A 14393-nucleotide genomic window follows, 5' to 3' on the forward strand; every position below is an offset into this window, starting at 1 on the left:
CGCATTATTCGGCGGTCAACATTTTGCTGCCTTTTTCACTCCTTTTGGATGGCGGTAGTTATCGGCGTCTCCTGGGATGTGATGGCCAATTTCCTCATCAATTCGGTGCCTGCGCGATTAACTCGAGATGCATTCAGTTACCGTCTATTCAACGGTCACGCCCACCGTTGTTGCTTCGTAAGTTCAACCTTCTTCGTGTAGACTGATCCAGGGACCAGGAAAGGGATTCAGTTCGTGGTCAGCTGGTCTGTATGCACGTGGAACGAGTTGCGGCCAGAGAAAACGCCAATCGCGTTTAACTTTTCTTTTTGTTTCAATATTTCCTTGAGTGACGGCTCGCCGCGAAGCTGACAGATTCTCGGAACCATATACCCGTGATATGGGTTAGATAAGGTAGAAAATAAAATAATGCGGGATAGCATTCATCATCAAGCCCTTTAATAATCTTGAAACTTATGGGCAAATTAATATGACTGTCACCTGTTAACTCGTCTGGTTTTTCCCTAATTCGACAGCTCTTTTCGTGCAAAATTGCCAACTGGAAACAAGAGTCGCAAGGACTTGAGAAATTAAGTGATGTACTAAGGGAGATAGCCAAGGCAACAGCCAAACAGGAAGGAAAAGCGAAAATTAACAAATGCAACCGTTGTGTATGAAAATATTCATGGATCAGCATCTTTTTATTTAAAAAGGGAGTAGAGAAAACGCCACCGGAAGTGGAGGACAATTCCGCGTGTTCTGAATGACTCTTCTACAGTTATCATTCGAGCCGCTTAACGTTGCCACTTCTCTGCTGTGCTTGTGCAGGTGTTTTTTTTCAACCTTCGGCCGTGGGCGCAGTACGTGCAGAGTCGCAGCTTCCTGTGCCATACGCGGTTGTACGCGACTGGCGGCCATGCATCGTTACGAAACTTCCCAAATAACCATAAGAGTCGGTTGTGGCTCTTAACTTATCAGAGCAATAAAAGAGGGATCGAAAAGAACTGTGACTGTTCTGCAAATATATATTTCTGTATATTTCTTCCAGAGATAATTCAAAAAACGCTGCTATGGTGGGGTACAATTTAAGTGGAAGCTTTAGCTCGGGCCCAACTCTGAGGCGGCCTATTCAAATACACGTAAAACGCAAAAAACGTTTTTCTGAGATAACCCCTGAACCGATTTTAATGAAATTTGTTGCATTTGAGAGACACAGTTAAATTCAAGTGACTGCTTGAAAAGGAATTTCGAATTAGTGCCTGAATTTTGTTAAAAAGATTTTCAAATATTCGACAGTTTTAAAAATTAGAAGCACGAAGTTTACAAATCCATAGCTCTGCGTCAAGAACAGATGTCACGGTTCTGTAAACAGCATCGATTAGACCATTCAAAGCGGACAAATTCGATATATCGTTTTACATCTTATGTGAATTTGTTACGTTGTTTACAAGGGTTCTGCAAAAGGAGTATTTCCATATTGCTAAATTTTTTGAGATTCATATGTAACATATCACTTTTGTCCGCTTTAAATGTACTACTAGATGCAATTCACAGAATCGCGATATCATTTTTCGTTGCCGAAAGACAGAGTTGTAAACTTGATAGTCTCGTTTTCTAAAAATTTTCGATTATGATAATTTTTAATGAAAATTGACAATATAAAGCGAAAATTCGAAACCAACAGTCACTAGAGTTTAAGTTTTTCTTTTAAATGCAACAAACCTCGTCACATTTGGTGCAGTTGTTGCTGAGAAAAACGAATTCTCCTTTTACATGTATTTAGATAGGAGCACCCGAGCTAAAGCTTCCTCTTAAGTCTGCAATGAAGCCCTGGGCCGCTATTTTGTAGGGATGCCTTATGCCGTATTCTATGCTATTCTTATCATCCACCACACACGGCCGCCTGATCCCGTTGATAATGTGGGTAGACCGTCGCTCTGACCACTGGCCAAGCGCGAAAAGCCTGAAAAAGCATAGAATCGGAAAAGGCATCGCTACAAAATACCGGCCCTGCCCGCGCCCTCATAGCCGCCAGCCACTGTTCCTCCGCGAGGCTGCAAATAATTTGTGCTTTAAACCTCTTCTGTTACCCAAATAAGGCGGTAACTACAAAAATAAAATTATTAGCGTGTAATTTTATACCTTTCTCCTCGCCTATTATGGTTGAATGGCGAATGCCTAATTCATTATTGACCTGAAATAACATGCTTGCTTCGCTACAACTATTTGTTGTGAAGTTTCACTTCAGTTGGCAGTGAAGTTTCATGAGTAAAACGGGTTCAGCAGTGACATGAACTGCACAGCAGACTTTTGAATAGTGAAATGCTCAGAGTCGATAAATTTTGTCCCTGTCTGTTGCACACCTCATTGTTTCCGCCGATGAAAAGACTTTTGAAGAACAGCAGACGCTCCGGAGGTATCAAGTACGACGTCATGTTGAAAAGGCCGCATGACGACGATATTGTTTTGCTTCTGTCATTGGCTGGCGGAGTAACACAACTCCGCGCGGTCCGTGTGCCTTTGTTTCCAACTACTGTTCTTAAAGTTCTATTCTACTAAAGTAATCTTTATTTTACAGTTTCTCTTCTTTACTTGTTCTTGGCAGTGTTGTTCCTGCGCTTCTTTCCTACGCAAGTCCATTTGGCGTGGTTCTTTGTTTGCCAAGTAAAGGAGAGGCGTATCGCACAGGCGTACCTGTAAAATACACCTTATTTCATTTGCTTTTTGTGGGTTTACGCGTTTTTATGGTGAATGGTGGGCGTTATTCACATTTGTAGTAGTAAAGGTACCCCCTCATTTGCATAGAAAAGTTACCTTGCGTTGGCCCCCCCCCCCCGAAAAAAAATCCTGGGTACGTGCCTGTAACAAGATGCACACACAAGACTAAGCGTGCAGCTGTATGCATCATAGTATGCCGAGTTAAACTGCTACATGCTTAGATCTGCCAGGTTTTTTTTATGCTAAAATTTCTTGCTTGTTGCATAAAGTAATGACATCTCAAGGGCCCTGAACCACATTTTATCATAATCAAAAAATGTGTTTGATGTTAAAATAGACTATTTCAGAAATACTTTGCCGTAAGAAGTACATGTACAATGCATTCAGCAGAAGCAATCAAAGATCGCCCTGATTCTCTCCACAGGACTCCTGGTCCTTCAATGCCTTTGCACTACGAAAGCTACGGTAGAGCGGGGCATACCTACAACCCTATTAAATGCCACCGTGGTGGGCAGTTTAAATTGGAATTTGTATGCTCACGAAGATGTCACTACTTCCAATTTTGGCACCTACAATGCACCAAAACTCTGAGACTGTTCCTAACCTTACGGTGGAGTACAGTGTCGCATACCTTTGCTCTCCTAGTCTACCAGATAGCTACGTGCAGCTTTCACACACAAAGCAGCAAGCCACATTTTTTTTCACGCTTATTATGGCACTGGTACAATTTCTGACGAGTGAACGAAACATTGTATTTATGTTCACTCATAAAGAGCTCCGGCCACGATCGTGGCACAGCTCAAAGATATGCAACTCCCGAAGCAGACGACCTGTTCCAGTAGGATATTTGCGTTCGGGCAGGCATGCCATGTGCCTGGAGCCATGTTGCCCGGAGGCAAATTTACAGTTGTCAGTAAGTAAAGGGGTGCATTACATTTCTGGAGGCGAAAGACATTTGTGAAATGTGCGGGCATATGCGAATATCTCACTGCCTAGGCACTATGGAGAAGTTTCATTGCTTGTGTTGTATGCATCTGCCCCTGGGCCTGCCTGCATTGTCAGTGGGGTCAAGTTTACGCCCGGACGCTGGTGTGGTGAAACAGGTGACGCAGTGGGTACGGATGCCCACTTTGAAGATCACTGTGCCAGGCAAACTCTTGTGCTTGTAGTGCTCATGCCGAGTCAGTCGTGCTGGATATCTTCCTCGCGCCAACCTTCAATATAACATCACTGATTTTCCCAGGGGAGCAGTAGGGACCATGTAGTAGAGGCCAGGTCGCATATAATAAAAATCTAGAAGGCACAGTGCCTAATCGTCACGGCGTGACATCAAAGCGTCGCCTGTGGTGTTTAAGGCAATAGCGTTCATCCGCAGTTGCTAAGGTGCCGTGTGTTTATTTCACTCAAAGAGGATCAGTCAAAAATGCTGCTGAAATGTCATGGAGAGCAGCATATGAAAAGCCTGCAAGAGCAAAGATGGTGCTCCAGGAGAGCATGTCTAGCCTCTACTACAGCCCCTACTGCCCCCCAAGAAAAATCTGCGTTGTTTTAGCATAGAGCACCGCAAGGTGCCAGAATGGTATAATCCAGCATGACTGACTCGGCACCAACGCCGCATGCGCGAGAAAAGTCTGTCCGAGCAAACTAAGTATTGTACTTCTAAATCATTTTTCACCATTTTATTTATTCGTACTCTAAATGCCTTCTTTCAGGGTGAGCAAATAACAGTTTTGAAAGTAAGCAAACTACGAACTTACTAGCATCAGAAAAAAAAAAACATTTCGATGCAGTGACATGAACTCGTGTTAACATGTGCTGTAAATCAAGAGCAAATGTAAATCTGAAAGTTAATAATGTGCACGTTGCAGAAGGGGGTAGAAAAAACTCAAGCCATACGTACAGGTAAACAGTAATCAATGCACATCAGATATGCCAACGCAAGATTGAACATTTTTTAAAATTAGGTTCAGCAGCTCTGTGTAGAGAAGTTGTTCCATTCAGTTATAAAGCATGGTATGAAAAACAAAAGGGCACTTAATACACGTAACTAAGGAAACTATGTACAGTTCATTTAATAAGACTCACCTAGCATGCCACAGTCACATGCTTTGCTGCATAAGTTGCAGGTGATTGGACAGTCGCATGATAATTATGTGAATCACATGTGGCTATAAATTTTATGAAGCAGGCACTGGGGCGTTCTCCATCACCTACTTGTAATACAGTAGGTACCAAGAGGCGTCAAAGGTCTTCTCTTTTGTGAAGGCGCACAACATTTGAAAGCCCTTAAATGTATCACTTTGGAATTCACACTCCCTTACTGCTGTCATTCATGGACAAGACAAGCGATAGAATGGAAGTTGAATAGATGTTTGTGTCAGTTTAACAGTGCGTATGTGCGTGAATGCTCTCGCATTATTTCAGTCATCACCGAGATGGGTTCTGCCATAATTTTAAAAATAACTTTGGCTTTAAATAGGTTTAGTTGCCTCGGTTAACCAAGACTTACATCACAGATTTCCTACATCATCATCTCATTGCTAAGCTTGCAGATTGGTTAGTGAGATAAAGAATTTCACCATATATAAACACTACTGGCATTAGTGTTATGCTGATGCAAAGTGCACTTCGCATAAAAGCACAGTAAAAGGGGCTCTCAAACTGTTCCTGTCTGTCATCACATGCTGATGGAACACTGCTAACTGTTATTTTAAGATCACAAGCATGCAGAGTGAAGTGTAGCACTTACAAGTGGTTTTCCTGAGTTTTCTTTGCTCATATAACGGAGAAGCAGGCAGTTTGCTGCTGCCACCTTTTTGAGATCGGCAGCAAGCAGAGATGGGTCACTCGGTGAGAGCGCTGGCAGTGGGTCAGACCGCCGCCTTTTCACACCTTAATGTTTCCTTGAGTGAAAGGTGATTGATTTCTTGCAGAGGCAGAGGCGGCTCAGGCTTTTTGGCGGAAAAAAGTTTTGTTTGTACAAGTACAATAACAAAATTTTAAGTGTTCCTGTGATGTTTAGTCAACGACCACATCCAATGTAAGGAAATCAAATCTTGCAGTTTTGGATTATTTTTTCTGAATGCAAGTCGTGTAGTTAAAAATTTATGAAGCGACACCAATATGTGTTTTAATTAAAACCAGTCGACTATATTTGTCCACATACCAATACTCATGTACGCTGTAAACAATGTAGCTGTGTGAATGAGTTGATAGTCAAAAGCTGCTACCACGAATGCAAACAATCCTACAACACGTTAAAGGGTCAACATGGTGCAACAAAGAACCCTTTGCAGAAAGGGGCCGGAAGTGTGATCACAGATTTTTGAGGCACTTTTGCCGCCTCCTATGTTAATTAATGCTCGCTAAGCAGCAGCATTCTTACCTTGGGCAGCAGCAATCCAAGCACATGGAACTTCCGTACACGTTACTGCATCCTTTTGCGCCAAGTGAATGACATGAAGGATTAACCCAACAAAATGTTGGCATGTGCCACTCAGGCTGCAAGAATAAAATGGGAGAGGAGATGAGCTTTCATGCTCAACAGGTAATCATCAAGGGAACAATGGAATCAGGTGTTTACGAATCCAAAAGAACGGGTTTAATTCGATGTCACTCAACGTGAAATACATGCGCCAATGTCAGACTTGAGCCGCACACCACCACTCGCTCGTCGGCCTTGCAACACCATGTGCACACATTAACAGCATCATTGAACGATGCAATGCGGCTTGTCAGACAGCTATGCCGGCACCAAGTTAGGTACAACTAGCGGTTTTACAGTAAACATTCAAACTTGGAAGTCAATCTCGTTATATGCTTCTAAATAGTGTACTGTATGGTACCCCCCGCAGGGGTGTCTGCGTAAGCAGGCGTTTGGTGTGTTGCGACACCACGTACCCGACCACATGAGGGTTGGAGCCTCCCACGCGTACCCCGCAGGGGCGTCTGCGTCAGCAGGCGTTTGGTGTGTTGCGACACCACGGACCCGAGCACATGAGGGTCGGACCCTCCCGCGTGTAGCCGTGCGCGGCTTAGCCGTGTCTGGGGAAAAGGGGATCCTGGGTGTTGAGACAATGCCGGGTGTTTGGACCTTTACGGCCCCTCGGCAGCGGCAACACACCCCTTTCGCCTCGGCTTCACGTAGACGGTACCCCTGGACTGACCCACCCGGGGGAAATCGGTAGTTGCCTTTTCCTGTCCCCCTCTCCATTCTGCGTCTTTTTCTCTTCCTTTCAATCTTTCCTGTCTTCTCGTCTCTTCTATTTACTTCCGACTTTCCTGGCAGCGAGGGTTAACCTTGTGTGGGTCGCCAACCTAGGGTACTCCAGATTGGCTTATAGTGGCACCGTACAACTGGCAAGGGCTTGTCTTACTCGTAAGACCTGCCGCGTCCCCATGTTGGTTTCGGTGGTGGGCGGTTGGCGCTGCTGCCGAACTCATGACCTCTATATGGCTTCTAGTAAACCACTTTCCCTTGATCGCCCTCTGAAAATAGGGCGCACCGATGCAACCTTTCAGTTCTTTTTGAAAAACAATGAAGAAAATTTCCCTAACTACCATGTAATCTATAGTGAAAGCAACACGAGCGTGCGTAAATTCTCCCCCTTCTTGGTGGCAAGATGCCTTGGCAACACGATAGGACCTGGCTACAAAGCCACACAGTTGTCCAATGGAGATCTGCTCCTTGAATTGAAAGATAAAACCCAATATGAGAAAATGAATGACTTGAAATGCATAGGCGATGTAGCGGTCACTGTGTCTGCACATCGAACCATGAATACGAGCTGTGGAGTAATCTCTGAAGACGGCTTCATGGATCTTAGTGATGAAGAGTTACTTGAAGGTTTTCAGGACCAAAATGTCATCAAGGTAGAACGAATTCTAATCTGCAGGAATAACGAACAACTTCGAACAAAGCACATTGTACTAACTTTTGGTACCAGTGTGTTGCCTAGTACAGTGGATGCAGTACGTGTTACGTACTGCATCCACTGTACGTGTTAGGCCGTACATCCCAAATCCTCGACGGTGCTTTTAGTGCCAGAGGTATGGGCATGGGTCCCAGACATGCCGAGGAAGGCAGACTTGCGCGAAGTGCAGCTCGAATGAACATCCATCAGACACTTGCGACTCATCTCCACATTGTGTGAATTGTGAAGGAAGCCATCCAGCCTACTCCAGGACATGCCCTAAATAGAAGAAAGAAAAAGAAATCATTGCATTAAAGGTCAAAGAAAATATTACATTTCACGAAGCAAGGAGACGTCTTTCGTACTTAGATCACACAAGCTTTTCCGAGGTGGCGCGACGGGGGGCAGCGTCACAAATCCCTCAGGAGTCTACTGCGGTCACTGATAGTCCGGTAATCACTCTGCCTGCCCCCCTGGTGGCAGCAGCAAGTGCTGCTCCATCAACATCTAAGGTGGGCCTGCAGACTTCCGTTCCCCAGGTCCCAAAGCTAATCCGAACTCCACGGCCTGGGACGCGTGTATCAGCGCCTAGTTCATGATCCTCCAGCGCCTCCGAGAAGGTTATGGAGGTCGATCAGAAATCCCCGGCGTCATCGACGCCGAAAGATCCGCGCTTTCAGGAGCGCGCTAGAAGAGAGAAAATACCTGTAACCGCTCAAAGAAAGGGACCGGTAACATAAACGGTTACCGTCCTTGCATACATTTTTACCTATCTTTACCGCGTGCTCTTGAACACAGACAACAAAAATCTTCCTCGATATGGCTACACAAATAATTCAGTGGACTGCCAGGGGCCTATTTCGCAGTCTAGATGATATGAAAGATCTACTAGTGGAATATCAGCCATGACTGTTCTGTGTTCAAGAAACACATTTAAAGTCGACACACGAGAATTTCTTAAAACAATACATAGTTTTCCGTAAAGATAGAAATAATGGTAATTCTTCTTCAGGTGGTGTGGCAATCATAGCCCAAAAGTCAGTAGCATGCCAGCATGTATCACTCCAGAGTTCATTTGGAGCAGCGGCTGTTCGGGCTATCTTGTTCAATCAACTTATAACGATTTGCTCCATATAAATATCGCCTGATGAACGGTTAGACATTGCAGAATTTGAAAAGCTGATTGACCAGCTTCCTGAACCCTATATAGTAATTGAAGATTTTAATGCTCACATCCCATTTTGGGGTTACCCAAGATCCCTAGTAGCACGCTTTGTTGCCTCAGTGTGGCCACAACGTTAGCTTCTAACATTGCCTTAACGTGGCTAGCGTCCTCTTTTTGCAACGTTAACGCAACATACATAAGACAACGTTGAGACAATATTGCTCCAATGTTACATCAACTTTCAGTCAATGTTAAAGCAACTTCTGGAGACAATATAAATGCAACATTGCTACAACTTTTTATTTGCACACATGCAACGTTCCCACGACAATGTCACTGCAATATTGCCGCAATGCTGTCATAACATTTCAGAAACTTTGAGACCGCATTCTAAATCACTGAAATATTTCAGCTATCAATGGTTGCTGGTCAATAAAATAATCTCGTGAAAGGCTAAACAGTCTGCAATGGTATCCTCATACCACAACGGTTACGGCAGTTTAAGGTCGCAAGAATGAGCAACTGACCATTACTCCTTGCTACACAGTGATGCGGTGCTGTGCTATAGAATACAAATACTTACAAGGCTGCACAGCACAACACATTGTTTTTCCATACTTTTCAGACCGCTTACTCTAAACAAGTTCTTTATGTAATATTCATCAGCTCTCTACTAGTGCTCTTGATCATCTAGATGCTACAAGCTGCCGTAACCTGAAGATACCACTGCACGTGGTTATTCTGACAATTAGAATGATTTATATATATGGGTGCACATCACAAGTAGCCATCATTTGTTTCTGATAACGCTATTTTATTTGTCAAGAACTGAATCAACTACACTAGCATCAAGCTTCAGACTGCTGTATAACTGCACTTTAGCTTGGCATACAGCTAGTTTCACAAATATAACTTAGAAAAAGGAAGCAGACATATAATACACTTAATATTACATGAACACATTAGCACAGCTTGAAAAATGTGCCATGTGAGCTTACATTTCACTAATATGATTTATATTATTTAATTACTTTATAAATATGATTATATTATTTAATTACTTTACAAAGAAACTTGCAACAATCTACAAAACAGCACACATGCAGCCTATTTTGGCTACTCAGGAACAAAAACCATAGCTAATGTTTTGAACAGTTACTAGGCGCATTATCATAGCATGAAAACACACACACCTCTGAACTTGCATGTTACAAATATCAAACACTTCAGTAAACTATTTACACAACAAGAATAGCATACCTTGAAAATATGCAGTACCTAGACTTTGTATTTCACAATATAAGGAATTCATTACGTGCAGAAACTTGCAAAAAATATACAAAGTAGGAGTGCAACCTAGTTGGCCATTCAGAAACAAGCAGGGGTATTATGAACAATACAGTTAATTGTTGGGCTAGTTAACATCCTAAATTTAAGTTTATAGTTTTCCAGCACTACGGCATACACAACACATGAGCCGCCACGGTGGTTCAGTGGTTATGGTGCTCGGCTGCTGGCCCGTAAGATGCGGGCTCTAACCTGGCTGAGGCGGTCACGTTTCGATGGAGGCAAAATGCTAGAGGCCCGCAAATGCAATCTGCACACAAGAAATCTAAAGAATGAAGGCAGGTTCCAAATTTGTCGAGCACTGCAGTGACTGCACACAGATTTTCAAGTGTGAAAATCATTAGCAGAAGCAGACCACAAACCACATGTGAAGTGACAGAGGCGCATTATATTAAAAATGCTGGTTCACAATATGTGAGCAATACTTCAGTTGCATTATATAACATAGAAATAGTGTTTCTTTAACGTTTTTTTTGTGATAAAGTTGTGATATGTTCCTTTTTCCTTGTACGGTGTGCGCCTGCGCTGGACTGAGGGCATTTAAGTAGTGTCTGCATCATTAAATAACCAGTTGTCAGTGAGCGCCATGTTTTATCCTTCTTCCCAACTTAAGTAAAACGGCGAGATAAGCGAATTTGTACATACTTGAAGAAAACAGTGCAGCAACAGGGACAAGACAGAAGACTGTACAGGTGCTGACTAGCAACTGAAGGTTTATTGAAAAGGAAAACATAAAATATACTCCCTTTACAACCTAGAGCACGCATGGTCTACACCAACAACTCTGATAAGCTGTCAACTTCAGTCATGGTGGTCAGCTACAACAGGTAACAGTCATGAACGAGGACGGATGGGGTGATTACGCATGTGTTGCGGACCCCATCCGTCCTCGTTCATCACTGCGAACTGTTGTAGCTGACCACCAAAACTGAAGCTGACAGCTTATCAGAGTTGTTGGTGTAGACCATGCGTGCTCTAGGTTGTAAAGGGAGTATATTTTATGTTTTCCTTTTCAATAAACCTTCAGTTGCTAGTCAGCACCTGTACAGTCTTCTGTCTTGTCCCTGTTGCTGCACTGTTTTCTTCCAAGTCTCCTTCATCCCTTGTTTGGCCATGTGCCGTTGCACTGGAAAACTACAAATTTAAAGTACTGTCAACATTTGCCTCAAAAATTCAGCACATCTAGAAACTTCTTGTCCCCTTGTCCCCTGGTGGCCTCCAGCTGCTCATGATGATGGTCTGATTCATGACATCAAAGGCGAAGCTGCATCCCTGCAAAAAAATAAATAAATATGTAAAGAACCAAAAATTTTCTATCATAAGCATCTTGGTGGACACACTTCCAATAGCAAAACCTCTAACAACAAAAAGTGCAACATTAAGTGCAGGTTGCTGACACTGCTCAAAAATATGGATCAAGGATGAGGAAAAGTAAAATAACATATATACTTGCACTAAGATATCTTCCAAATTAACAAAACACTTCCTATTTTGTCTGCCCCCAACTTAAAACCAGAGGTTATTTAAACTCCAGTAATGCATGCAATAAAATGCACATATTTATTAGGAAATATTTAGTGTTGGCGCCTCTAAATTGCTGATCTATAACTGCCAATCATTAAAGTACTGAACTGTCTCTTACCGTTTCTTCTGTCTTGATGGTGCATAACGGAGCCATTCGGCAATCGAAAGATGTATTTGTGACTCCGTGGCCTGTGCGAAATTGCTTTTCAGCGTTTCTGAAAAACAAATGAAAAAAAAAAAGAGAATGAATCATCAAAGACAAGGCTACATTGGTTGGCTTGGAGAAGAGGGTTAAAGTAAGATAAGAGAAAGCCTCATGGCTTGTGCTGAACAACGGCCTCATCACCCTTCGCTATAATAGGCAAAGCAGAAAACCAGCAGGGTGATGGCATGCCAGGAAAAGCCCATGCTATCAGTATAAAAAAATATACTGCTTATGTTCCTTACACAGGAAATGCATTCAGTGCTTCAAGCCTATGCATTGTTAACTGACAGCTAAAAATCATGGCATGCTGAAATGCGAATGTGCGTATGCATGCTACACATGAGAGATATATAAATATAGCACCTGTGAGGACTTGGAGCAGGTATAGCCCAATAAATGGCCTTTTTCCTTTTCTCCCAGTCAGAGAAAAGTCCTGGGCCAACGTGTCACACATGCATCTCCGCATAATTTTGCGTACAGAATCTTGCACTGATGTGCCACCGATTCGCGATAAATGGGCCATCTAGAAAAAAAAAAGACATCCACATAAAATTTCATGCATGTGTACTTGCAGAGCAAAAATTTAACTTACGAGGTCTGTCCTGTTTTTTTCATCATGAAGCTGCCACTCCAATTCTTCCAGCCTCTGATGAGTTGCCAGGGGAAGCAGTTCAAGAATGGCACTGCTGACAGGTTGTGCACACGGTTGTTTATTTTCTGTGATGGCTTGCTCTATCCTTTGGATGGATTTTTCCAGGCCATCTACCTGAGCTCTTATTCCCTTCACCTCCTTGAGCAACTTTCCAAGCATGGCTAAAACAAAGAAGAGAAAAGTAACTTGACCAAGCTAAAACATTTCACTGTAATGGTTTTAATCTTATGTAAGCAGTAACCTAAGTATGTCTTCATTCTTTCTACAAGCAAAGCAATCCACCTAAGAAATAGTAGTAACAGTTAAATAAAGGATTCCTGCCATTTCTTTCTTTAACCAATAATCTGCAAAGGGCCTAACTTAAGTTGCATGAATAACACTTTGCATTTCCAATACAAGAACACCATGCAGAAACATGCACACGTAACTTCACAGGATCCTTAACACAGCCAGAGTACTCGTGCTGCAATGAAAGGTATAAGAAATGCAGATATAAAACAAATTATTCAACAGTCAGACTTAAAAATGGTGAATTAAACATATGCAAATATTCTACTGTTAACATAAGTGCGTTTTCCCAAAAAGTATTGACTAAATTTAGGGGATCTACAATAACAGTGAACATATTTGCTTGTAAACGCACTGAAATAAATTAAAGACCTATTGCACTTTGAAGACTTACTATTTACATTCCACTCCCACTTTTGCTATAGCTCCACATGGAGCTGTAGAATATTTAAGTAAATGAATAAAATTAAATAAGATTAACTTATGGCAATGACCAATATGTGATCATGTGGCTGCTACAACTGAACAGACCAACTTTTCCATGCTAAATTGTAACACCATGGTTGGATGCAACCTAAGTGCAGTGAAGCTCCGCCCACATTTGGGACCCCCACACCGAATTCCACTGCAAAAAAATGTAGTCAACTGTTAAAGCTTTTGTGACCTAAACAAGAAGCTAATCACCAGACGAAATGATAAGACCAAGAATTTTGATGCTCATGCTTGCTTGATAAATTAAAACACTAAAAGCTGCTCTCATTTACTGTACTGATTGGCCAGCAGAGTAATATAGAGAATGTGAACCATGGCCCAGTGTTACCAACTTCTTTTTAAAATTGTATCCTACTACGGTAAAGCTCACAAATGCGGCAGGCACCTGCATATGACACCAACAGATGCATCACCAAAATTAAACACATTCAGTAAGGCAATGTTAGAGCAACACTGTCTATAAAGTGCCTAATGTAGAAACATTCGCATGATCATGCAACCTGCACCTTCCCTGTATGGCGGCCAGAAATAAAGGTTTGCTGTCGTCTATCTATACGCTCCACTTATGAAATAATCAACTATAGCCCTTCTATAACCTTTACAGAATTAAAAAGCACCTGACCAGACTGTACATAAAGTTGGACAAATTCTTGCGACCTGCAACTCATGTCGCAAGCATAATAAATGATTCCAAAGGCTGACAGCAGCCCCTACCATTTTGGTCAAGCTTCCTTTTTTCTGCAAAAGAATCGCCATCATCTAAAGCCACTTCCCGGCTAGGTGGGGCCTTTTGTATCTGGGGATCCTGTGAAGCAAGTGACTGGGGCTTGAACCGTGAAAATTTCACAATTTTTGGCGGTGGTGGTCGTGAAACAAACTTCGCAGTTTGTTGCGAAGAATTAAAGCACTGTCCTCGTAGAGGAACAGGAAAGTCTATGCTCTCTTCATCTGAAGACTCCAGGCGCGCTGGTGGCCGCCTCTTCCGCCTTTGCTGAATTGTTTCAACATCTGAGGCCAAATCTGATGTGAATTCTGCTTGCTGCTCTTTTTGTCTAGCACTTTCATAGCTGCCTAAAAAGAATGAATGTAATATTTATTGCCCAAAAAGAA

General features: G+C 42.6%; 1 protein-coding gene across 1 annotated transcript; it reads right to left on the bottom strand.

Moving 5' to 3' along the window:
- Positions 1-11157: 11157 nt before the first annotated feature.
- LOC142587516 (uncharacterized) lies at positions 11158-14015 on the bottom strand. Its single transcript, XM_075698586.1, has 5 exons — positions 13998-14015; positions 12444-12664; positions 12215-12374; positions 11765-11861; positions 11158-11394 (listed from the first exon to the last, which is right to left on the bottom strand). Exons 2-5 carry the CDS (start codon positions 12660-12662, stop codon positions 11367-11369), a joined length of 504 nt encoding a protein of 167 aa, XP_075554701.1. The 5' UTR covers positions 12663-12664; positions 13998-14015; the 3' UTR covers positions 11158-11366.
- Between the last annotated feature and the right edge of the window lie 378 nt (positions 14016-14393).

This window comes from Dermacentor variabilis, chromosome 7 (genome assembly GCF_050947875.1).
Source record: "Dermacentor variabilis isolate Ectoservices chromosome 7, ASM5094787v1, whole genome shotgun sequence".
NCBI lineage: Eukaryota > Metazoa > Arthropoda > Arachnida > Ixodida > Ixodidae > Dermacentor > Dermacentor variabilis.

Coding starts and splice junctions, on each gene's coding strand:
- LOC142587516 (XM_075698586.1), bottom strand. CDS start 12,662: ATGCTTGGAAAGTTGCTCAAGGAGGTGAAGGGAATAAGAGCTCAGGTA. Junction 11,862..12,214: donor CCTGCTCCAAGTCCTCACAG/GTGCTATATTTA, acceptor TTTGTTTTTCAG/AAACGCTGAAAAGCAATTTC. Junction 11,395..11,764: donor CCATCAAGACAGAAGAAACG/GTAAGAGACAGT, acceptor ATTTTTTTGCAG/GGATGCAGCTTCGCCTTTGA.